The sequence below is a fragment of the Amphiprion ocellaris genome, chromosome 21 (assembly GCF_022539595.1).
Source record: "Amphiprion ocellaris isolate individual 3 ecotype Okinawa chromosome 21, ASM2253959v1, whole genome shotgun sequence".
Classification (NCBI taxonomy): Eukaryota; Metazoa; Chordata; class Actinopteri; family Pomacentridae; genus Amphiprion; species Amphiprion ocellaris.
Window position 1 is genome coordinate 23,387,693 of NC_072786.1, and position 26,349 is coordinate 23,414,041.

Genomic DNA, 26,349 nt, shown 5'->3' on the forward strand with positions numbered 1-26,349 from the left:
TTAGAAGTTACGTAAAGATGCCGTGCTGATTAGAAAAGGCGCCTGAACGGTGGGGATAATCCGACCGCGTACTCTGACCACATATAGGCTCACGGTGAGCATTCAGGTTGTGCTAATGTTGTAAACTAAAATCTGCATTGGACACGGTATTGGGACATTCTCGGTTAATTTTCTCCTCCTTTTACCGCCTCTGACCTCATTAGGTGCAGGAATGTTGGTTGGTTGGTTGGTAATCCAGCACAGAAATGCAAAACACTGAGATTTTAAGCCTGTAGAATACCAATTACTCCTTAGCAGATTCTGATGCTCTTAACTTGAGCCACTTACACTGAGGGCAAATAAGCTCCCTGAAACAATGGTCAATAGCAGGAAGGTCAAAGGGAAAAACCACATGTACCAATATTTTCCACAAACACCAGGTTTTCTCATAATATGGTCATTACTCGTGACTATGATCCTCACTTGTTATTTTTAGTTTCTTTCATGTTATATAAGTGTTTTCTCATGATGGTATCATCTGCTCACATTATTGTGAACCCTTTTATCTATGCCATATGTTTCTGACTCATGCATATGAAGCCTGGAAGCAACAAACCTGAAGTAAAGAAGACGCTGTCAGCTAAAAGTTACATTTCGACCAAGTTAAATAACGTCAGTCACTTTGTTTCCCGCTTTTCCAGGATTTTTTGTTTTGATTTGTTACTTCCCATGGCTTGGTTTTTCACCTTTAACCCTTTAGGATCAGAACCATCCCAGAGCTGTTTGGTTAGGCCAGGCTGAACTAACATGGTCACACTGTTCCTTTCAAACAGTGAGAGCTACTTGGGCTTTCTATTTGGTCATTTTTGTCCCAGATTTTTGTAACACTGGGAACATAAAAGCTGCAGTGGCCTTGGCTTCAATGTGGAATTTCAGGAAGGCTAAAAAGGACATTTCAGTGAGAAGAAATGTGTGAGATCTGTACCGCTAAAAGATTTGACACTTGTCAGTCTAAATCTGGGTGACTGTTCTTTCTTTCTTTGAATTTTGCTCTTTTATGTCTGTTTTCACACTGTGGCCATCTCTGCTAATGCTAACTACCCCGTTCCTCTGATGATAATAAACACAAAGAAACCCAGCATTCACTGTTTGTAGTGATTGTTAGGAACAACAAATTATAAAGGCTGTACAACCAGCAGATCACCAAAGCAAAAATATACATGCTTCACAAATTGATAATCAAATTACAGCCGCACTAATCAGTGAATCTAGTTCACAAATGGGTCAATGCTTTGGTTCCGTGTCACAGCTATCATCAGTATCATTTCCAACTACAAGCAGCTGTTTACAGTCTTAAAAATATGATAAACGCACTGATAACTAGCGATACAACACCAAATGCAGGCAGTGATAGGAACTAGCTAGTAAAAATATTGGAGCTGAAGCACCAGATATTTTTCTCAAGAGATGGTGGAGACCAACACTGAGTTAAAAACAGAATGAATGTTGCAAATCCAGCTAATGTGTCTCCAGTTTACTACCCGTTTGTCAACATTAGCCATATTACCTTGTATTTAAGGTGACAAAATGTCAAGGTTTGTCCTAAAATAAAAAAATACAGCTTTAACTTGCTAAACTCCTTAAGCATTTATTGTGGTTTGTTAAGTCTGTATAACTACACAGTTAATGGGAGTGGATAACTATACCTCAATAGTCCTGACCAATGATGTACAGCTGTATCAACCTTTGAATAGCTAAACAGAGGGCTCATAAAAAGCATATTTTTAGCTTTTGAGTTTTAACCCCCAGCATCTATCACAGAAGATTTTCAGGCACAACACAACCCTGCAGACTTTATATTCTACTGCAGCCTTTATAGATGAGCGCATATGCTACTTATACTTCCATGAGTGCATACATCTTCAGCATGGCTGAGCAGAGCAGTCAGAGTGTGACCAGTGATTGAATGTGACTGTGCTCTACATGGGCAGCGAGGCTCTGAGCTGAGCTCTGGAAGTAGCTGCAGCATCACCACAGTCTGATACGGATCAATATCCTCACAGGGTGCCTTTCATTACACGGGACAGAACAAAAGATCATCCATTTAGTACGAGTTTTCTCTGTATTCTATGTTCTATCATACATGATATTCAGCACATATGTCCACACGTGACAGACAAACGTGGGACTACTTTACTGCATTTACTTCTTTTTAAGAGGGCAATTAGAAAACCACAGCGATTGTTTTGTCTGCTTTAAAGTGGAAAAAAAATACTAGAATTAAAAAAAGCAATCAGGGCTTGCAAAAATAATTATTTATATGTAAACTACTCCTATCCACTTTTCAGAAAAGGCAACAACTTTGGTAAAATACACAGTTGCCTGCAGAGACATGTGCTATATAAGTCAGTCTAAATACCGCCTGGCATGACAAACCTTCAAAGTATCGCTATCTTTGAGGTTAATCTGGTACGACTGAAGCTGCAGCATCCGACCACACGTTATCAACAACTCTGTCGAGACTCTTCACAGCCTCATCAACACTTGGCCATCAGTCTGAGAGGCTTCCTGCCGCATGTGATGTGCATACCACTGGGATACATGTTTTGCATAGCCACAATCCGAGTGGTGAGAAGAGCCAGGACTTTCCAACCCAGATGACAGAGGAAGGCGAGGAGGTGCTGCCATGTGACAAATCTGTAACATGATACATTTGTTGTTTTGGGTTTTTGGGATGGCTAACACTTCGTTGCTGGGAGGGGAAAAAGAAAAAAGTGTTGTGCGTTCCACCCACTCCCCCTAAAAAATGTGCGGAGAAACTCCTCGGGGTCCGAGCAGTGGAACGTCAGACATGCATAACAAAAACAAGACGGCATGCTGCAACACAGGTGGGCTCGCCACAGCTGCTGAGTAGGAGACAGATGTCTGCAGTTCTGTATTTAATCTGGATAAAACTGGCAATGTGTGGCCACGTCTTCCTCAGCTTGGCACACAGATCGTGTTGGTGACTCACTGCTTGGGCACTCAGAATGGTTGAGTCCGGCCTAAAGAGGGCACTATAACAAGGACCCAGAGTCCAGTTCAGCCCTACAGCAATGTAGACAACTGGTATTTTGTACAGACATGTAGCTGTACATGCTGTTCTGCCTCATGGACAAAATGTGGACAGGTTTGGGTAAAAAGGTGATGAAGTTCATCACCAATGATGTACAGTTTTAACAATATCTGCAAGCCAAGCAGTGATGTGCTTGTCATCTTCAACATGAAGGGCTACATCTCTCCTCTGACCAATCAAAGTACAACCCATCCTAAATAAATGTTGCTGAGCTTACCTGGATCCCAGTCTGGACAGCCATGACTGATCACAGATGATTTATTTCTTCATTCTGTGGAAAAACGAGACAGACAAATGGGTGAAAACTAATAATTTAAGTGTCAGTTGCATCATTGTGTTACAGTTTGGAGAGTGTGAACAAGAAATCCCAGAGACTTACATCTGTATTCCTGAAAAAATATTATCAAAATGTGCAGTTTTAAAAGAACAGTTCACTATTTTGACATTTATAAGTGTTACATGAGAAAACGAATGCTATTCTTGTGTTTATGCATTAGATATAGAGCTAGTGGTGAATAGCTGATCTATACAGACTGGAAGCACACGCAACAGGACACATATACCACCATTCAAAAGTTTGGGGTCACTCAGACAATTTCATGTTTTCCATGAAAACTCACACTTTTATTCATGTGCTAACATAACTACACAAGGGTTTTCTAATCATCAATGAGTCTTTCAACACCATTAGCTAACACAATGTAGCATTAGAGCACAGGAGTGATGGTTGCTGGAAATGTTCCTCTGTACCCCTATGGAGATATTCCATTAAAAATCAGCTGTTTCCAGCTAGAATAGTCATTTACCACATTAACAATGTCTAGACTGGATTTATCATTCATTTAATGTTATCTTCATTGAAAAAAAGGCTGTTCTTTCAAAACACAAGGATATTCTAAACTTTTGAACAGTAGTGTCCATGCTGTAACTATTTCTTGGGGAAACCACAGGTGTGACTGGTGATGACCTGGAGTTTGCAAACACCAGCAAAAATGCTCACAGATGTGTTGACCAGATAGCTAAACTAAGAAATGGTTCCACTGTGCCATTCACTCTGAGAAACACAATGTTTGTTCACATTTCAGTTTGTGTACAGACAAGACAAATGGGACACGAGCTTATTTGTGAGCATTACACGTCTCATTTGGAAGATTACTGAACTTTGGAGAGGCCAGCAAGGTTTGTGATTTCCCCCTACTTCCTTGGCTAAGCTCATCAGTCTTCTGGTTTTATACTTAATACACAGAAATAGGAGTGATAGAGTAGTTCCCAAAATGTCAAACTGTATATTTGACAGAAAAACGACACAAACACTCATCAGTGTAGGGCAAAGCGAGGCAAATTTACATGGCATATTTCATTACACGTCAGATCTGTGCATTAGAAATATATGCAAACACCAAGGCCAAAACTAAACTGTTAAAATTAAATAATCTGATTATCTGGTTTCTAAACATTCAAAATATGGTTAAAAATAAAAAAATCCATCACAGTTGCCCAGACCCTGAGGTGACATTTGATTTTTGTCGCTTTACAAATGACTCAAGCAATAAAAACATTTAGCAAAACAGCTGCAATTTTCTTTTGATCGTCTAATCATTTCTGTTCCATCAAACACCCATCTTGAGCTGGAAGACATTAAGCAGACTTTTACTGTCTAGACAGTTTTTCACTGAAAACTCAAATGCAATAACCACATTTTTAGCCCAATGACACATCCCCAATGGTGGTAATTCAGAGCTAAAATTCAAATAATTTTGATATATTAAAACACTCTTATTTTTTGCTTCGTCATAATATCAAAGAAATCCTTATAAACATATGACAGTAAGAGTACATGTTCACGTTGTCCAGACAGGACTTGGCATCTTCAATCTTCAGTTGCATTTAGATTGTTGGTTAGACAAAAAACTGCTTAAAAGAAGATAACCCAGACTCTAATCAGTCATGATTTTCAGACATTTTATTGATTAAATCAACAAAAGAACTGGTAGATTAGTCAATAATGAGAATAACCAAGGTACAGCATTAAACCCTATACATTTTTTATCTATTTCTCAGTCCTACATTGGAGCCTTCTGACTCCTTGGACATGAGAAAAGCCTGTGAAAGACCTGTGAGCTTAACTGGTTCCATACAGTGACTTCAAAGCTCCATTCAGCACACATCCTCATTATCCCATCAAGCTATTCAGTCTTTTAAACCAATTTCAGGCATGTTGCTCTTCTTTGCAAATACATCTTCATATCCTCCCTTAACAAAAAGCCTCAGCTGTCAGCACAGAAATTCATTGCGTTCATTCACTGTATAATCAAATTTGGAAGGCATCATTCGTCATTTTAAGGCTGTTTTAATGAATTACTTGGGGAAGCTGAAGGTTATTAACGAGCAGCAGTGGAGGAACATAACAGCAGGCAGTTAAACAGGATACAAGCTGCAAAACAGGCGCACAGGATGCCGTCTGGGTAAAAAGCTGCGAGGATATTGTTGTTTTTACTGGAGCCACAGTGAGTTTTAGAGAATCAAACTTTCTCACGAGGAAGTGATTGGGTTAGTCTGAGGGCTGCTCTCTTCCCCTTTTCCCACACAGGATGTGAAGGATTACCCCGACCCTCCACTGTCCCCGAGGGTGTGTTTGACAAAGAACGCCAATGGGTGGGGGAGAAAGCAATCACAAGCATGTAGATCCTAATAACACTGATGATTTGGTCAACACAGCTGAGGCAATAGCCCTCCACCACCACAACCAACCCCCCACTTTCTCCTCACACACAAATATCAGCTGAACTTCTACAGCAAAACGTGTTGGTGAAACTTCTTCACTGCAGTACGAATATGTTCTGGTGTTTTCTACTGATGTCATCATGAACAGAATGATGAAATTTACACGAGAAACGGCAAAACTCCTTTATCTAAAAATGCCTCCACAACTACAGACAATAGAAGGATTTCATCAGTAGTTAATCAAAGGCCTGCCTCAGAGTGCAGCGCCCAGACATCCGACACCACAACTGCAGCCCAGGAGAGAGAAGATGCAAGTCAGCGGCCAAGGGCAGCACAGGGCAGGACGGGACAGAGAGGATGACAACACAAGACGACTTACCTCAGAACAAGAACACTATGGTACCGAGGGAGGACACTGCAGCGCACAACTCTGATCAGCCTCGAAAGCACATCCTCGCCAACACTGAGCCTAAACCCGGCGCTGTCCGGCCAGAGTGACTCCTGCCTCTGAAGCTGCACGAGTGAGCAGGGAGGGAGAGGCAGCGGGAGAAAGACGAGGAGGGAGGGAGGGAGGGAGGGAGGATGGATGGGAGGAGGTGCAAGAGGAGAGTCCTGACTAATGAAGTGGCTACGCTTCGCTAAGCTCTGACCAGCCCCTTGCTTCCCCCCAACAATCCTGTCACAGCGGGACCCTCTCACAAAGCACCCATTGTTTTGTTAGCTTGCCACCCTCCCCGCCACACACACCAACACACTCCTCGTCATCTCCAAGCCAACAGCCAAACCTGGAACTCCCCAACCAGTATGCGATGAAATGGAATGAGAAGGGATAGATGAGGTGAGGCAGAGGGGGGTTACCTACAATTGCTTTCTATTCCCCCACCTCCAGGCTAGTCCCACCACAGAACTCCCCAAACCAGCGCTCAGTAGAAAGTTAGAGGAGGGAAGCTGGATCACAGCGAGTGTGGAGGTTGTCGCTCCGGTGTTTTTGGATGGTTTACTATGGAGCTGTAGGCGTCTAGAAAGAGGACACTTGCATCCATGTGGAAAGTGTTCCAATGATATTGCCAAAGAGAGAGCAAACCCGAAGAAAGCAAAGAACAGAACACATGATGTCATGTGATAGTATCAGATGTCCAGATGTTGGTTTTCCACAGCTGTTTCAACTTGTTTTGTTCTAATGACTACAGTGTTATTTGACCACTTCTGTTGACTTCCAGTATTTTATATTCATCACTCTGTCCTTGCACTTTTCTAAATCTGGAATCTCAATGTATAAGTTACACTATCGCAGCATGCTCAGAGGGATTCCTTGTATTGCTGAAACTGCAATGACAGTTTTGAGGATTAAGTGGAAATGAAACTGAATAGAACATTATTGATCAGAAAAAGTCAGAGAGGAACTTCTAGGACAAGAGAAGTCTTTCAAAGCATTGTTTGGAAATGTCCTCAAGGGCTCCAAAGCAGAGTAACCAGAAACAGTGAAAGAACGACGACATTTAGGCTTTCTAAAGCGAGTGACACTCCGGAGGGGCTCTGCTTCTTTTCAGCATGCAGGCGTGCACGAAGGGTCACATTCAGCAACACAAAGGGCAAATCTCTGGCTCGGGACTCCAGTTGTGTGCATCTGGGGCCACAGCAGAGCCTGAGAGCGTGACTCCCTACAGGGACCAAAGGCACCCACACACTGTCAAATGTCAAGCACAGAGGAAGGCGGGAGGATTGAAGCCAAAAAGGGGGAGGCAAAGACAAAACACGTTTTATTATGATTGGTGAACTTGGGAGTGGCGCTCTGGAAAGGGCAGGCGTCGACACTGACACGAAGCACCACCGCACACATTCCCCAACGGTCGTAAGGAGGAAAACATCTGACAATGCCGGTTTTATGTTGAAGCCAACACTTCGTCAAGTTGTGTTTCCGTAAGATTAAAATTATGTATCCTGTAGCACTCTCCTCAGGCTTAGGTTAGCAGAGATAACCGGATGAGGTTAGGCTAAGGTTGGGGTCACATTAAGGAAGGCTAGTTGGGTTAGTGATAAGGTTTGGTTTGCATTTAGATAAGGACCACCACCAGCTGTGTCTCTTGGTAAACAAGACAGTTTGAGATCATGTTTCTTTGGAACCAAATATGCAGCTGAGCCTCTTTCTGGTGAAAATAATGAAAGTAATGAAAAAGCTGTACTTTATATGAAGAATGTTATTTTTGGTATTTCTTGGGAATTTACAACTTTCCAAGAATTTAAATTAATTGCTCAGGCATTATCCTCAGGGGCATATGTGAGCCATTCCCACATTTCTAAAGCAACATTAGGCCTAACTGAGTGAATGAGGCTCAGAAACCTGGTGCACAAAAGACCCCGGTCAGGTCGGGGCTGTCTAACCTGCACGTCTTGCTGTGGGTGAAATAAAATCCTAAATTTCTTGTTGAAACTGCTATTTGCAGACTGAATGAAGTCTCTTTAAGCATTAAATGAAGATGCCATATTTAGATCTTGCATTTAAAGGTTTTTATGTTTATATAGTTTGTAGACTTCAGAAAATGTGGAATATTCAGAATTTTCTACGGATTCGATTTTAAAAAGAAACTTATTTAGACAACTTTCTCCACTAAGTGGCCTATTTTCTCCTTAGTGTTCCACACACAAGCCACTTCTTTCCAGGAAAGAGGTGCTGAATAAATTAAAGGAACTGTTTTTGTTGGTGTACAAATGAGCTGTATAATAGACTTTGAGTCTATTAAAAGGACAGGGATCTGGCCGAAGCTTCCCTGTAGCATGAACTAAACATAGATACTGTCTGTGTGTATGCGTTTTGTTGAGGGTGGGGGTGAGACATCTGTCCGCATGTTACCCACGCAGGTCGCCTCTCTCTAGTCGCAGCCAGTAATCATTTAAGAGGATCAGCGCTATTCCAGACAGCAGAGCGCATCCACCTCCACGATGCTCCGTCACCACAACACACACAGCACGTGGCGCACGCATGCAGCATGCAGCATGCAGCCTGCAGCGCTTCGGCGGAATATGTGAGCACCCGTGCATAAGTGCAAAAAAGAAATGAGAACGCATTATGTAATGAGTTAAAAGTAGAATGTTCAGGCGGTGATGTCCTTTTGATTTTCCACTACATGGCATTGTGTGTGTCAGGGGAGTAAACATGAGGAAAAAATAAAGCAAAAGTGGGCCATGTGATGTTTTTAAGTCCTCTAGGGGTATAAGTAAACCTAATGTTGTATTTTGTCACTTAATTCTTTGGACGTTTACACATTAGAGCTGGCATGTGTTCTGTTCACTGCTTTGTGTCCTCCAGCTTATTAATATACTTAACCAGTAGCTGTGAGCCTGGAGACTTTGAGAAGGAAAAACATTACAAGGGTGGATATTTCTTAAAATGTACGTTGGACCCTTTCAGACATAAACTACTTTTCACTGATCTGATGGCTTCCAAATGTGACGGCTTCACGTTAAATGCATCGAATCTAATAACATTTATCTGGACCGAATGATTGATTGAAATCACAAGTTCAAACAATGCAATTAGCAAACCACAAAGGCTGCAGTTTCGGATGCCGTCTATGTTATGCATGACATTTGACCCCGAGTGTTAAGTAGAATAGTATTTATGTAGAAGTGACCTTTGTCTGAAAGGCAGGTTGCCGTCACTTCACCAGACCAAAGACGAAACGCCTACAGATTTCCAGGGTTTCATATGTGAAAAACCAGAAGAACCAATTCTGTGAACTTGCAGGGTGAAGCTTTCTGTATCATTATTCTTCTGTAGAACTGCTTTCCAGCTTGAACATGTATAACTGAAGCTGAACTGCTCTATCATGACAACTTGCAATTTACAAGTGAGCTGGTGTGCTTGAGCTACAGCAAGTAGCAGAAGGGTGGGTGAAACAATGGTGAAGACTTCACAGATCTGCTCATTCTAGAGGAAGCAATAGTGTAGAGTTACATCGAAGACATTTTAAGGCAGAAAGGATTACTTTAAAGGACAACCTCTGATACACAGAAATGACTGGTCAGGGGTTTAAGCAACGACTGGAGAGCGACTTTAAAGCATCAGTATGCTTCATCTGGAGTGTCATTTACAATAAAATGTCTGAAATCTCCTCTTTCCAAAGCAGACAATTTAGCATGCCAATTTAGCACAGTAATTGACCAGCTGTGCAGTGGAAAACTGGATTTTAAAATTATCTCTAAAGCTAGTTTGTTTCTGGCATACCCTGACCTTCAGCATCATGTAAGATGAACTGAAAGACTCACTGAGGATTCTAGTGGACATTATCTGATAGTTTTTGATGCAAAAGTGATGCCCTATTTTTAGGCACCCAATGTGATAACTTGAGCAGACAGAATGCATGAGTAATATCATTGTGTGTGTGTGTCTTTTACCCACAGTGTGAAGTGGCTGTGGGCCAGTGAACCTCCTGCGTCCTTCCCTGCAATCCAAAGAGGTTCTGCTGGACCCAGCTAACCCCCGGAGAATACTAACTCCTCCTCTATTAAACTCCTTCCTGCTGAGCCCTTTGTGTCTGGACTTAATTACCCTGTCGCAGGAGCGTTTGATTTAGAGACCAGCTTAGCCCTTTTCATTACAGATGGGGCCCGGCTGCTCTATGCAGAGAAGGAAATTCATTCAGTTGACAAGAATGAAAAAGTAAATATACGTCAACGGTCCGTCGTCAAATTGAATCCCACATATTCAAAGAAACTTTACTTTGTAAAGACATTCAGTCCCCCTGGGCCTGTACAAGCTTGCACACTGTGGACCTCTATAGTAAAAGACTATTCCCCTTTCAAGCAGGATTAAATCATTTCTTGGCCTTGTCCTTGTTGGAGCGGTCCTTCCTTAGAGGTGAGACAGAGTGAGTAAAGCCCATCTTAAAGGCTTCAATGAGTGGAAGCCACCTGCCAATCCCATTTTGATTTGTTGACGCTAATCCACGGCTCACTACACGCCACCGGGTCAACCTCAGGGTTTCAAAGCCCCTTAATGCTGACTCAGGATCAGGTTTTCTACTCTGCCTTCCACAACCTTGACCAGTGGAGGAAACAACGCAGGCTGGCTCCAGGTCAGTAAAAACAGGTAATTGGTTTTCAGTAAACCGCATCCTTCACACACGAGTGTGTCCTTGGAGTCAAACCGATGAACAGACAAAAGATACGATCAACCATTTATTTACCCAAAACATGCTGGGTCCACTGACTTGCCTTCTTAAATAGTGTTCTTCAGAGGACTTCTTTATCTAACTGCATGTCAGACTTCTTTGTCTACTGCGTCATCAGCTACTTCAAATTGTAAAAACACTGACTTAGGACATACACTACCATTCAAAAGGTTGAGGTCACTTAGAAATGTCCTTATTTTTGAAAAAAAAAAAAATTTTTTTTTTTAAAAAGATAACATTTAATGAATCAAGAATCCAATCTAGACATTGTTAATGTGAATTATTATTCTAGCTGGAAACAGCTGATTTTTAATGGAATATCTCCATAGGGGTACAGAGGAACATTTCCAGCAACCATCACTCCTGTGTTCTAATGCTACATTGTGTTAGCTAATGGTGTTGAAAGGCTAACTGATGATTAGAAAACCCTTGTGCAGTTATGTTAGCACATGAATAAAAGTGTGAGTTTTCATGGAAAACATGAAATTGTCTGGATGACCCCAAACTTTTGAACAGTAGTGTAGATAAAACTCAATAAAAGATAAACTGAACAGAGCCAATGGTCTCAGAGTCTTCATTAGAAGGTTTTACATAGGTTTTATTTATTATAAAAATACAGCTTACCATTTCTAGATTTCTTACAGCGCTTAATGTTACACAAGACAAACTGAACATCTAAGCTAACCTGATGAAAATATTCCTCATCACAATTCCATCCTGGAAACAGCTACTAACTAAATAAAACACTTGGTCAAGATAATATTCAGTGACTCCAGTGTTTAATGGGAGCTACCAACACTTCTCCATAGTCAGGACCTACAGGAAAAACTGAATAAATGGTCTCTGTGATTTAGTCAAGTGACATCATGATCACATGAACACTTTTGTCTGAAAAATGCAGAGTTCACCGTGTCCCAGAAACCTGCATTCAGAAAGATGTCTTCTTTAAACTACTAACTCTGCTTGAGAAAAGTCCCTGAAGTGAGCTAGAGCCAAACTGCAACAAGCCACTTCTTTAACGGATATCCATGATGGCACCAGACTGCATCACCCGCGCCGCTTGAACCATCCCTTAAACAAACATTTCCACAGTTGTCTTCCTCATTTTCAAATTCCATCCCTGTATGATGTCAGCGGTCAGTTGGCTGAGTCAATCAGCAGCGTTCATCACAGAGGCGGCCTCCTTTAAGCTGCAGCAGGCCTGGCTAGATGCCCACTTTGAGCCATTTCTGCTGACCTCACACACACACAAGCCGACTAACTGCACTGACATCACTGCTTCAGTCACAGCACGGTCATTTGAAATACCTGAGTGCACTGCCAGACTTGACCGTTGATGTTTCCTCAGCTGTCATTTTAACAGATTTGTTGTTAGAAGTTTTCCTGAGCTGAATAGAAGTGCATCCCATCATGTGTTCATTAGATTAATGAACTGGGACATGAAACTGCGCACGGAGAAGTGCACCAAGAAGGAAACAACAGTTGCAGTCCATTGATTTCAAATGCGACATCTGTCTAGCTGCCAAACATTGGCAGAGCGTCATAATGAATGTCAGCTACTGTAAAGCTTACAGTTTGTACAGCTCCTCCTCTACCGTCAACATGGTAGTTAATCATATAACAAGCACTGACTTCACGTGTAATATTGTTGACACTGAGTCACACCAAGTGATTCTGCTGTGCTGTAGGAGCTCTGCCAATAATCAAACGTCCAAACACACAGCTCCGGTGTTGCCATGTTCCAGGCTTTATCAGGGCCAGTTCAGATAAGCCTCTGTAGCCCAAACAGCCACGTCGCTGCGTCCCAACTTTTCACAGAGCCGAGATGTGAGAGGTCGAGGGGTCACGGAGCTCAGGCTAATTAGAGACGTTTGTTTGTCAAATAATAATCCTGGTTAGGGCGGAAAGGAGGATTTAAAAACTGGGGCACCTTTCACCTTAATCAGCCTCACCAGTGCTAAGACCTGGTGGGAGAAATCTGGGCCCCCTTAGATCCTCAAGGATCAGCAAGAAACTTGACAGGAGGAGTGAGTAAAAAGACAAAATGAGGAAACCAAGTAAAACACAGAGGTTGAAAATCCTCAATTGTCACTACTGAGAGGTTATGACAGCTAAGAGTTATTTTAATCTAACTGCTATCAGGATTTGCCTGATGATTATAAAAACATTTACATAATAATGTGCACACTAAAAACATAGCTATCACATCAAATGACCCTTTGGAGAAAAAGATAATCCTGAAAGCTTTTTTGAAAGAGAACCCATAGTTTGACATTCAACATTACATTGTACAAAACTGGCATTTTATTTCTAAAGGTTGTTTTGGGATCTGTACTGAAGTTTAAGCATACAGCTGACCTGTATTCATAAAAGCACTGACATGAACTAGTCAATAGAAGCTGATTATTCACATGCCCATGAGAAAAAAGGAGTTCAACTGGTTCAGAGTGCTGTATTCTTTTAAGTTCAACAGCACAACCAGGCTGGTTTTAACAGAACCACAGAAAACAAATTAAAATGGTATGAAAAAATGTAAAGATGCCATTTTTGTTTAAAAAAACAAAAAAAACAAAAAAAAAAAAAACTAATTGCAGTCAACTGAACAGAGATACAAAGGGTATAGGTATCATTTTAGGATTGTATAAAAATTGGTAACCATGTATCAAAATGGAAATGAAACGCCACATATGAATAACACATGATGTCAACCACAGACAGGATATACACATCCACCTATAGAACAATAACCCTCACACACACAAACACAAACACCACCACCAGATGAGACAAAGAAGGCTTAATGAGTTAAAAATGCACGTGGGCACATATGGGCTGCGATGCTGCTGCGTGTGGACACAATGGAGATGTTAATGACATCTTGGATTACCCCTCATGTATTTAGGATACAGCTTACAGGAACAGAATGGGGGTGTTCAGGCAGGGTGTGTGCGTGTGTGTGTGTTTGTGACATCTTTCGGGACCCTTGGTAGACCCAAAATGTGAGGCGTGGAGCCAAAGATCAAGCAGATGGTGATTATGAAGATAGCTGAAAATGAGGTTGCTCCTCACATGTGCTCTCATCTATTAAGAGCTGGTCAGTGACTGCTTTGTCTGAACACAGAGGCGTACTGTATTGTTACTGATCAGGAGACAGATCCAAACTTCAGGGCAATGAAAATACAATAACACCTTCAGCTTGATAGAGTGAGCTCAGGCTTGAAGACTAAAAATGGATTCAAAAGTAGCTAAAAAGGGACACGCTTATGTTAAATTCTATTCATTCACAAAACAAAAAGCAGTCAACCTGCTCAAGTTTCAAATAAATTAATTAAATGTACCAACAGGATTATGAAACAACTGCATTGCTGTCCTGCTTTGTTTTGTGGTCCTTTGCTACTTGGAGGCAGTGCAACAAGTTTAAACACAATACTGACCTATAGTATAATCACTTTGTTTTAGTGAGCTGGTGCTCATTTTTACAATCAATAGAAATTAATTGTAGTTGTAGCCTGTTGTTTCAGTCCACCTGGCAAATAAGTCTGATATTCCCTCTCTGTTGAGCTATTTGTTGGAGTGTCTTCACCAGCTCTGAACTAAAATAACATGTGGAGCTTGGGGTAATGATTTTCTATTGGTTGGCCACTTCGACCGAACCCTTTCACATTACACACTGCCATTTATTAGAAGTCAGCTGAATAATCACCATTTTAAGGTGAATTTGCATAGGTTGAATACCAGGTGTACAGCTAACAGCTACACTGAGACGGTCTGCACTGAACCATGGCCTGACTTGCTACCGCAGCTAATGGGTCACTTTGAATGAAGAGGTACCAAACAGACTTCAGTAAGTCTAGCCTCCAAGAACCAATACTCTCAGTACATCAATGGCTATAATGTCAACAACATCCAGTATGCAGATGATACAATGCGGATCAGTGAGACACAAGTTCATCCCTGAACACAAAGAAAACGTTCACTATGACCCTATCAAAGAAAACAGAGCCACCCGTATGCAAGTTAACAACAAAAGGAGACAATATCAAACAGACTGAGAATTTCAACTACTTCTGCAGCAAGCTAACATCAGATGGCAGATCAGACCAGGAGATCAAGAGACGTATTGGCATAGCCAAAGATGATTTAACAAGAAAAGACCATTTTCATGAATACACACATCAGTATGATGACAAAACTAAGAATCCTCAGATGCTACAGCTAGTCAATCTTGCTATACGGACGCGAAGCGTGGACAATATCAAACAATATGCAGAAGAGACTCCAGGCAACAGAAGTGTGGTTCCTACGAAGGATGCTAAAGATATCATCGGTAGAAAGAGTAACCAATGAAGAGGTGCTTACGAGAGCGAATGTGAAAAGGTCCTTGCTGGCAAAAATTAAATTCCTAGGACATGTGATGAGGAGGAATAGTACAGAGAATCTTGCAATAACAGGGAAAATAAAAGAAGAAAGCAAGAGGACGCCAAAGAATGACATATATTGACATCAAAGATTGGACAAATACATCGAATGACAACACTGTACTACATGCAACGTATAACAGAGAAATGTGGTAAGGCATGGTTGTCAACGTGATTACACAAGACACCTAAGAAGAAGACGTTTAACATATCTTACCAAAATCAGCAGTTTAAATACCCATGTCAGCTGACCAGTATTTGTAAAGCTTGACTGATGCCACACCGACGACAAGATTTCATCTGGAAGAGCAACAATGAACTTAGATATTAACGTGTCACAAGAAGCACATAAACCTGATCAGTGACTCTTATTATAAAGCAATTTGATAGTAGTAAATTTCTCAACAGCTGTGCAGAGTCTGCCAACCACAAATTGATTTCCTTTAACATAAATAAGGATGCAATAAACTACTGGATGTGAGGTTGATTAGATGCATATGTGTGATGCAGTTAAATTTGAAGCAGAGCAATGTCAATTTTTATGAATATGTGAGGATGAATAATGGTATGCCTACACCCATTTAGCTCCTTCCTTCTTTCTACCGACATGACTTATAGTTACATCACATTCTGTGTAATGGAGTAAAGCTAATATCTGATGACTTACACAATAAATCAGTGGAAAAATGACTTCAGCTATAATTACAAGGTCAAGGCTGAAAATCTTGTTGTTGTGAGCACAAATGTAAACACCACCATAAACTCATCACCAGCATCTGAAGCCCTTCCCTGGTGTCAGCCTCTATACAGGAAGCACCTGTCGACCCTTTACTTGATCCTTTTTCCTCCAACGGGAAACCAGGAATCTCCCATGTACAAGACTTCAACTTAATACAGCCTTCTTTATTGTCCTGGCACAATAGGTGCACCAGCAGGATAAAAACAGGCCGGTCAGTGAGCGCTTTGATCCAAAAACAGCAGCATGAGAGTCTTTCTTTTAAGCCTAGGAGAAGTTTGCACCCCCAATCTAACCTGCTCTTCCTCACAGGGATGCACAATTTATCAATGCAGCACCAACGTTGCAAAGTGCTCAAAAATCACACCAACTGCAGTGTGAAGTACGGAAAATTATCTTAGACTTATCAACTGCTTTTGCTGCTTGATACAAAAAGAAAATTCACAGTTTATTTTCAACATTAATCAAAAATGACCCTAATCCTGTTAGGATGGTTCATTCTTTCCTAGCTAGTAAAACATCACAATGCCAGTTTATTCCCAAATGCCTCGCAGCTTTACTTCCTATTGTACTCATTACAAACATGACATTCACTTGATCCTGTTAATCACTGCAGCCACCATGATCAGACACGGCCTCCCAGGTTAGATATGCACTAGTAAACTACTGATCCTCTTACCTATTTATTCCCACCTGCCAATCTCAGTTAATTCAGTGGCAGCAGCAGCAGACCAGGAGCTGTTGTTTCACACCAGCATACCCATCACAGTCAATTAACCAGCCTGCTCTTATGCAACAGAGAAACCTGGAAGGAGCTTCAGGATGTAAATTGGTTTAACCCTCCTCATTTAAACTCTGCTGAGAGGGAAAGTGCAGCGTTTCCTCAACAGTTACATGAAAATTAACACACTTTTCTGGAATAGTGAGCAGCCCTAGAGGTGGACTTTAAGCTAGTTTGCGGCAAACACTAAGAAAACCTTAAAAAATATAAAACATAACTTCACTTTTCCTTCAACAGTTGCATTTTCTTCGAACACAAGCGACCTTTAGAGCTGTACTAGTCTCCACATTACATTAGCTCACCCTAAAACGAACATAGGACTTGTTATGTAAAAAAAATTAACGGTATCTGGAGTATTTTGTAGCTGCTTCCACGAGGCTCCCTCATGGATTTAACCAGAAAACCTCCCGATAAACTTCACACAGCTGTCAAAGAAAGCAACAGTTTGAAACTCACCGGCTACACTCAGAGAAAGAGACTCCTCGGGCTGAACGTGTGGTCTCCGGGTGCAGTTTTATCGTGTCGTCCTGGTGGAAATCTTGAGCTGTTCTCCAGTTGTTGGTTCCTCATGTTCTCCTGCTGCTGCTGAAGCTCCGTGTGTTTGTGGGTAGCGCTGTTCGAATCAGCCAATCAGAGCGCTCCGTCTGCAGGGGGCGGGGCCTCCGCTCACCTGTGTCATCTTACTGGATGATGAAAACCCATTCAGTCATCAGAAACAGGTGCAACCAGAAGTGGATGGAATAAGCTACGAAATACATTCTTTTAATGCTTTCTTTCTTTTTGGATGTAACATTTGTGCAGTCTTTATTTCTCTGCTCATTCTGCAGAACTTATATAGATGCTATTTGGAATTCAAATTCTTTCTACCGCCAATCTAACATGCTGTTTTCAGCCGTTTCCACTAAGAATCTATGTTCTCAGAGAGATGCATTTTTAATTCACTCTGCATTTTGACATTTGAGCAGCAGTAGAGGAAGTATTGAAATCCTTAACTAACCTTAACAAACGAATGAAAATCAAGTTTTTTCTCCTTGTAAACATGTTCATTTTGTATGTTATCATGAGCTAAATAAGCAGTCAAAGCCACAGCTGAAACTGCAGAGTACTGATGTCCCCTTCTGCCATTTAAAGGCATTATTAAAGATTTTTTTCATGGGTTAAAAAACAACTTTGAAATACATTACAAGTGAAAAGTCTGAACACACCTTCTCATTTAATGGTTTTTCTTTATTTTCATGACTATTTACATTGTAGATTCTCACTGAAGGCATCAAAACTATGAATGAACACATCTGGAATTATATAGTAAACAAAAAAAAGTGTGAAACAAGTCAAAGCATGTTTTATATTTTCGATTCTTCAAAGTAGCCACCCTTTGCTTTGATTACTGCTTTGCACACTCTTGGCATTCTGTCTTACAGCCATGACAAAAGATGAATTTCAGTTTTTACTTGAAACAGACAATAAAGTTATCTATCTATCTATCTATCTATCTATCTATCTATCTATCTATCTATCTATCTATCTATCTATCTATCTATCTATCTATCTATCTATCTATCTATCTATCTATCTATCTATCTATCTATCTATCTATCTATGAGCTTCATGAGGTAGTCATCTGAAATAGTTTCCACTTCACAGCTGTACCTTGTCAAGGTTCATTTGTGGAATTTCTTGTCTTCTTAATGGGGTTGGGACCATCAGTTGTGTTGTGCAGAATTCAGGTTGGTCCACAGTTGACAGCCCCATTTGAAAACTGTTAGAATCCATATTATGGCAAGAACCAATCAGCTAAGTAAAGAGAAACGACAGTCCATCGTTATTTTAAGGACTGAAGGTCAGCCAGTCTGGAAAATTGCAAAAACTTTGCATGTATCCCCAAGTGCAGTCACAAAAACCATCCAGCTCTACGACCAAACTGGTTCACATGAGGACCTCCCCAGGAAAGGAAGACCAAGAGTCTCCTCTGCTGCTGAGGAGAAGTTCATCTGAGTCTCCAGCCTCAGAAATGGAAAGTTAACAGCAGCTCAGATTAGAGCCCAGATAAATGCCACACAGAGTTCTTGTAGCAGACACATCTCTACATCAACTGTTCAGAGGAGACTGAACCAATCAGGCCTTTATGGTCAAATAGCTGCTAAGAAACCACTACTAAGGAAAAGCAACAAGCAGAAGAGATTAGTTTGGGCCAAGAAACACAAGGAATGGACATTAGAGCAGTGGAAATGTGTTTATTACATAATTCCATGTGTGTTCATTCATAGTTTTGATGTCTTCAGTAAAAATCTACAATGTAAATAATCATGAAAATAATGAAAAACCATTAAATGAGAAGATGTGTCCAAATTTTTGACTGGTAGCCTATGTAATTTTCATACACAGAGACGAGTCTTTTGGGGTTATATGTTGATTGGAGAGAGACTTTCAGTCTAAGCAATAGCAATATCCCACTGTAAAACACAGTCCATTATAGGGAAAAGTCTTGCAATGAAAATGCTGTTTAAGTAGAAACATGTAAATGTCAATATCAACATGTACGTAAATGATCAAAAATAAGAAACTCAGCGTCTTTGAGTTTTTGGAAAAGCGCTTTATAAAAAAAAATATTATTATTATTATTATTATTATTATTATTATTATTATTATTATTATTATTATTATTATTATTATTATTATTATTATTATTATTATTATTAAGAGTACTTAATGTAAACTAAAGCCCCTGAGACTGTGACACTACTGTAATATTGCATGCAGAAGTAGGATTTTAGGTAGAGCAAATTTTAACAATTTCCTGTTCTGTAGCTTAATTAATTTTGGGGGGCATCTTGAAATGTGCAATAATTCTCTAAAGAATGTGTTAAAGTAGAAGTATGAAGTGATTTTGAATAGAGACACATTTCATATTCTTTCAGGGTTTTTGGGGAGCTCAGACTCTTTAACAGCTTAATAAACATTAGCTTGAATCTTCATAGCTTTTTTTTATTAGAATTTACATGAAACCTGATTGTGATCTAATGACATGACTTAGAAGATCACCATAGAAAATGACACAGTACCTCAGTTTGAGGTTTCAGAGACCAAAGCTGGTTGAATACAAATGATTTTTATGTGTTCAGTATACTGTCCGCTCTAACAGGCAGTTTGATCGACCACAAATGTACACTAGCATTCAAAAGTTTGGGGTCTCTCAGACAATTTCATGTTCACTGTAAGTAATTAAAAACAATAATTTTAGAAAATGAGGTCAATTGCATTTTATTGTGGAAAATTTGTTGTGTTTTTTGGGAAGGCAATATGTGGAAGATACTATGACAATAATTTATTTGAAGCAGACAAAAAGGCCCCTTGTTGCTTTGGAGAGTCCCTGAAAACAGAATGACACCAAAGTCTTTCTAAGTAGAGCATCTCCGGTGACCTACCTGTCTGATAAAACAAATAATCACTATGTGGACGGCACGTGATGTTTTCTGTGGGAAACAGATAGACAAACACATGTTGGCCTACTTAATAGTGAACAATGAGAAGGATGAGTCCCTTTACATCAAACTATCTCTTCATGGCCTATTCAGGGCTGCTTGGTCTCGTGAGGGGGAAGGACGGCAGGATTGTGTTGAGTTTCAGCCGCACCCCTGCCATTGTGGAATGAAACCATGCAACCTTTACTACGGCCTTTTTTGTTATAAATACTTCAGGAAACAGCCAGCTGCAGAGCCTGTCTCCCCAGAAACCCAGATGACCCTGTTAAGCTCCCTGAAACTGGATATTGTTCTGCTGTTGACTGAAAACACGCACAACTACTTTACAAAGGGTCCTGGTGCTGCACAAATGGATGAATTGAAGACACGAGTGTGTGCCGACAACTCTACAATCACACAATCACCCTTTATAGCTTTAAAGAGCAGAAAAAAATGTGTTAACTCTTGTGTGGTCCTAACATCCTGTACATTCTCCTTGTGCTAAGAGTCAACAATTAACCACCGAGCCTCTAAAACAAAGCAGCTTAATTGAATTTTCAACCCAGAATCTATTTTACATGAAGAAACAACCTGTCATGCATCACACTTTGGGAATGTTTGGATTTTTCCTTCTTCACAGGGCAGAAAGACTGTATTTAATCAGTGAACACCACTTGTTTTTATCACTGTTTTCTTTACTAAAGTAGAGGTTTTATATCACTATTATTGTAGCTAAATCTGATGCAAAGCTGTAAACATTATTTTTTTAGTAAGACATAGTCCTGGTATATCCTAAGAAAGTACCAGAAATGTGCACAAAGTAGCTTTAAATGCATTTTTTGAAGGGAAACACCAACAGTGTTCTGTATACTATACAATGGAATTAAACTACAAAAACTCAACTACAAAACACTAGTCTTCTCACATCTTTTGAACCATTGCTCCCATGACAATAATTAGAATAAAATACAATAGATTCAAAACAGAAATATAAAGAACATATTAAACTCAAATGAGCTTGTTTAGGGCAGTTTGCAAGTGTGTGTGTATGGATTTTACAAATGTATTTGTCACATGTGCAGCACACAGTATTTGTTTTACAGTTTTACCTCCTGGATGTCTGAAAAAATCTGATTTATGACCTACTGGTCGCTGAAAACTAAAAACTGCACTTATGGGTTCAGTAGACAATGTTTTACTTTTCCAATGGTAATGTCACTTTAGGAAAAGACATCGAATTTCAATTTGAAAAAAGGTCATTTAAGGGATTTTCTCTGCTATTAAACATAGTGGCTGGGTCATTTTTGACCCTAACACAAGGGTTAATTAGCAACAGCATGCCATATAAACTACATTTTTAGCCATACTTGATCACTGGTTTGTTAATGCCAGCAATTTCTTGTTGGTTCAACCCTTTGGTCCAGTCATTGTAATGAATTATTTTACAATCCTAGCTGATCAATGTTGACATATCCACGAGAAATATCTATATCTAGTCTATAACAGACTTGAAAAGGGTTAGGGTTAAGGATGGGATCTACCTTGGTGGTCGTCTCACTTTGCTTCTAGCACCACCATGAGGTCACTGTTGTGATTCTGTCTTAAAGTGAACAAACTGATGAGGAAAGATGGCTTTGTGCTGCAGATCACTGCTGGTTGTGGAGAGACGGATGCTAATAGAGCTGCTCAACATAATGGACAATACTACACATCTCCTACACAGCCTAAAGGTCAGACAACAGACTATGTTCAGCTCTGCTGCTGTAAGGACCACGACAGAAGGTCATTCCTGCCCACTGCAACGTCCACTTACAATGACTCCTTTCTGTGCGGGGAGAGGACGATACCGCTTAGTCGCATTCAGTTTTGCACATTAATAACACATGCCTTAGAGTTAACAAGTCAATTTTTGTTCTTATGTAAATTACAAAGGTTGTCAGTTAAGTGAATTGCTGCCTCAACATTATAATATCCCCTTTAGGATCAATAAAGTACTATAGATTGACAGCTGATCTAAAAAGCTATTGTTTGGTTGAATTTTGGTACAGATATAAATTATTTTTTGCAATCCTGACTGACTGACTGTTTTATCTATCTCTATTATTCAGTCCAAAATCTTTGTTCATCTTTATTTGTGCACAAAAAAACCTGCAAATCTAAAGACCTTTCCATCAACCCTGAGCTGTAAGCAACTATGAGGTTACTGTTAATTAGAAACTGTTGGCATGCAAACACACTAAGTAAACATGGTGACCAGGGTAAACAGTACATCTGCAAAGCATCGGCATGTTAGCTTGGTGCTTCAGGTTCTGTCTTTCCTAACAACAGGCTCACAGATCTGTCGACATTGCCATAGATGGCTGTTAACCCTCCTGTTGTCCTCATTTACAGGCACCAAAAAATATTGTTTCCTTGGCTGAAAAAAATCCAAAAAATCAGCAAAAAAAATCCCCAAATTTCTGAAAGTTTGCAAAACCTTCAGGAAGAAAATTCCAATAATTGCTTAAAAGTGTCCCTTAAAAGTTTTATTTTTTTTAAAAAAATCCCCCAAATTTGGCAAGAAAATTCCTGTAAATATTTTCAAAAAAAGAGTAAAAATTTTCCCCAAAAATCCTAAAAATATCTAAAGTGATTACATATATATCAGTAAAACTTCTAATATTTTCTTTAGGAACATTCACAAAAAAATGTGAATGTTCTATACATATATATATATATATATATATATATATATATATATATATGTATATGTATATGTATATGTATATGTATATATATATATATATATACAAAAAAAATAACAGTGAAAACATCTGTCTTTGATTGTTAATACTTCCTGAGATATTGTTGTCCAAACTCAGCCTCAAATTTAAATGTGCAAAAAAAAATCTGTAAGTGGGTCAATAGGAAATTAAAAAAAATAATTTAAGTATTTGATATATCGAGTTTCACAGATACCATCTTAAATATCAATAGTTTATGATAAAACAGCTTCAAGCAGACCAGAGATGGTGAAGCTGAAGGCCCCTGATGATATGAGATAGAGTGACTCTATAATGTTGGACAGTTTCATTTAACATGGCTATATTTATTAATATATTTTTGGGAGTAAAACCTGTGACACTCTGCATACAGTCCTCTGATCATTCCCACCAACATGCCCATCACCACAACATTAGTTACAATCATCTGTCACTGCACCCTGGACTTCCTAACCAGCCACCTCCAGACTGTCAGGTTAGTAAAGCACACATCCTCCACCCTCAGCCTGAACACTAGTGTTCCTCAGGGGTGTGTGCTGACCCTCTCTTCAGGCAACCTGACAGCCTGGTGTTCAGTTAGCAATCTCATTTTCAACAACAAGAAAACAAAGGATTGTAATGGAACTCAGGAGGGCGAGGTGAACAAACCTTGGCGTATTCCTCGTTGATGGTGAGGCTATGGAGAGAGTCTCCAGTTTTAGAATTCAGGTGACACACATCACTGAAGAAGTGTCTTGGTCCATACAAACCTCCACAACTATTGGGAAGGTTCAGCAGTGCCTCTTTGTCCTGAGAAAGCTCAGGAGAGTCAGTCTGCCACAGAGTCCTCTGGTCTACTTCTGCAGGTGGACAATGGAGAGCATCCTACCATGCTGCATTATGGTTTTCCAGCTCCACCAAGAAGGACCAAAAGGCTCTGCAATGGTTCAATAAAAGAGCCCACATCATTACTGGGACTCTGCTGCCATCTACTGGGGACATGGAAAGTACTGAATAGAGTGATAAATAGAATTAGAACTGAAAGCTACCCACAATATTTTGTGACAAATAATAGAAACAGAAACAATAGTAATTAAGTTGTACATTAATTTTAAACATTCTTTGTAAGCGTTAGACCAAAACTAGCAAATGAAATTAAAGGTTCAAGGGCTACAATGGCTTAAATAAATGACAAAAGAAAAAAATAGAGAAAAAGCAAGTTTGAGTAAAAAAAAAAGAATAGTTTTCAGAGGAGATTTAAATGAGGATCTCTAGAAACAGTCAGACTTGTAATGAATTAGTAGATCAAAGATGTAGGCAGGAAGGTTCGGGGTGAAGTGGTCAAATGTGGCACATTCTCATCTTATCAGTCTGAACATGTGTGATCACAGGCTAAAGTTGAAGTAAAATTAGTTTTAATGTTCCATTTTAATTCAGTCGCACAACTACTTAATGAAAAAAAAAACCACAAAAAACTGTTGCATCCATGACAAAATAAAACCGAATCCATTAGTTTGGTGCAGCTAATATATAAAGTAGCAGCTCATTTAAGGCTCAGATATTAGCTCATAGGCAACTTTTACCAACATAACAGGAAGTTACACACAATATAGAAGACTATGACAAATACTCCAGTGTACAGAACATGTATGTGTTGTATTTTTCTCAAATCAGAGCAGTCTGTTAGACAGCTAACACCATTAGCACGAGTGAACGTGGATTAGACGTTCGGCTAACGCTGTTAGCTCGCTAATGTATTTAGCACAAGTCAAGCTAGCTGCCTCATGCTAGGAGTTAACTCACCCGCGCAAAGTATCACGGATTAGCGGAGAAAACAGCGGCAGGTCTGTCTAGACTCAAATGGAAAACAACAGGTGGGACACTTATTGGTTATATTGAAGTAAAACCACATTAATTATTATTTTATTATTATTATTTTACCTCCTGTCTGCTGGAGACCAGAGGAAGTGCAGTTTGAGTGTGAAGCCGTTTGGACGTGAGTATCATATCTTGGTTAAAACATTTTTGGAATTTGGCAGCTTGTGGATGGAGCATGCGACAGTTTGCTGTTAAAGGAATGATCTCTGTGAATGTGAGGTTATCACCATGATGATGATGCAGTTGCCAGTCTCGAGAAAAGCATATAAATAGGAGAAACCTTAGACAGCAAGGGAGACTTTGAAAGAAAAACAATGGGCTGCAAACACAAGTTCAACAACTGAGAAAAAACAAGACCCACACCACAACTTTTAAATTGCTGCAATGAAAATAATTATTAAAGTCAATATCTAATCTTTTTCAGTGTATATAATCAACAAATAAATGATGATATTATAATATGGATAAAGAGAAAGCTTTATTGAGTCCTGAAGGGAAATTATCAAGCTGAGCAGTAGATAGACTATATAAACTGAATGAATTAGCTTTAAAGTGATGTACAGATTAACGCAAAACAGTTATAGTACAATAATATAGCCTCATTATTCATGAAGCTACATTATGCATATTGAGTACTTTTACATTTGGTACTTGAAGTATATAAATATACTTATAGCGGTACATAAATATACGTCAAGTACCAAATGTAAAAGTATTTTAAGCATATTTTGATCCAATTTTGTATTTTTAAAAGTATTTTTACAAGTATAAAATTAAATACATTACATGTACTTAAAATAGAATATTTCTACACTGTAGTATCTAAATACTTCCTCCACCACTACAAAATGGAGATCTTTATGTTCTCTCTCTTTGTAATTGTCCCAGCCTTCATGTAAGCTATTTATCACGTCCTACAGGACAAAAACCTTAGATATGTTCATTTGCATACTAGCTACAGTAAAAGTATATGACTGTCTATACCAGTGAATGAATGGACCACTAATTTGGGTAAAGGGCCTGCTGGAGGTGTAGCAACTTCACTGCTTTGGTTAGTTTTCAGAGCAGATGCTTGTGATAGTAGGAAAAGCCCAGCAGTTACTAATACCACTATTAATTCACGTGTCACTATACAACATCGTCACAGCACTGTGATTATAATTTAAATATAGAAGAGGAAGGAATGGCCAAAGTTTCCTAATCTGGAATAGAAAGATACAGAAATAAATAAAAAGTAAGAAAATTAAAAACGAATATATTCAACATGTTGATTACAAATATTTTAAGAACTGGGTATATCCCCTCAATGCAACTGAACTCTAAACTACAAACCATGAGACAAAGG

General features: G+C 39.6%; 1 protein-coding gene across 3 annotated transcripts in view; it reads right to left on the reverse strand.

Moving 5' to 3' along the window:
• Positions 1-17,517, reverse strand: part of gas2l3 (growth arrest-specific 2 like 3) — a 32,323-nt gene extending 14,806 nt beyond the window's left edge. The window contains exons 1-3 of one of the 3 annotated variants that reach the window (XM_023290469.3): positions 17,381-17,514; positions 15,625-15,707; positions 3,312-3,365 (exon numbers count right to left, since the gene is read on the reverse strand). In XM_023290469.3, the coding sequence (XP_023146237.2) occupies positions 3,312-3,335 (24 nt within the window). In that variant the 5' untranslated portion in view covers positions 3,336-3,365; positions 15,625-15,707; positions 17,381-17,514. Of the gene's footprint in view, positions 1-3,311; positions 3,366-6,197; positions 6,353-15,624; positions 15,708-17,380 lie in introns of those variants that run through there. The other 2 variants (XM_023290461.3, XM_023290479.3) reach the window with 2 other exon arrangements.
• Positions 17,518-26,349: the final 8,832 nt, after the last annotated feature.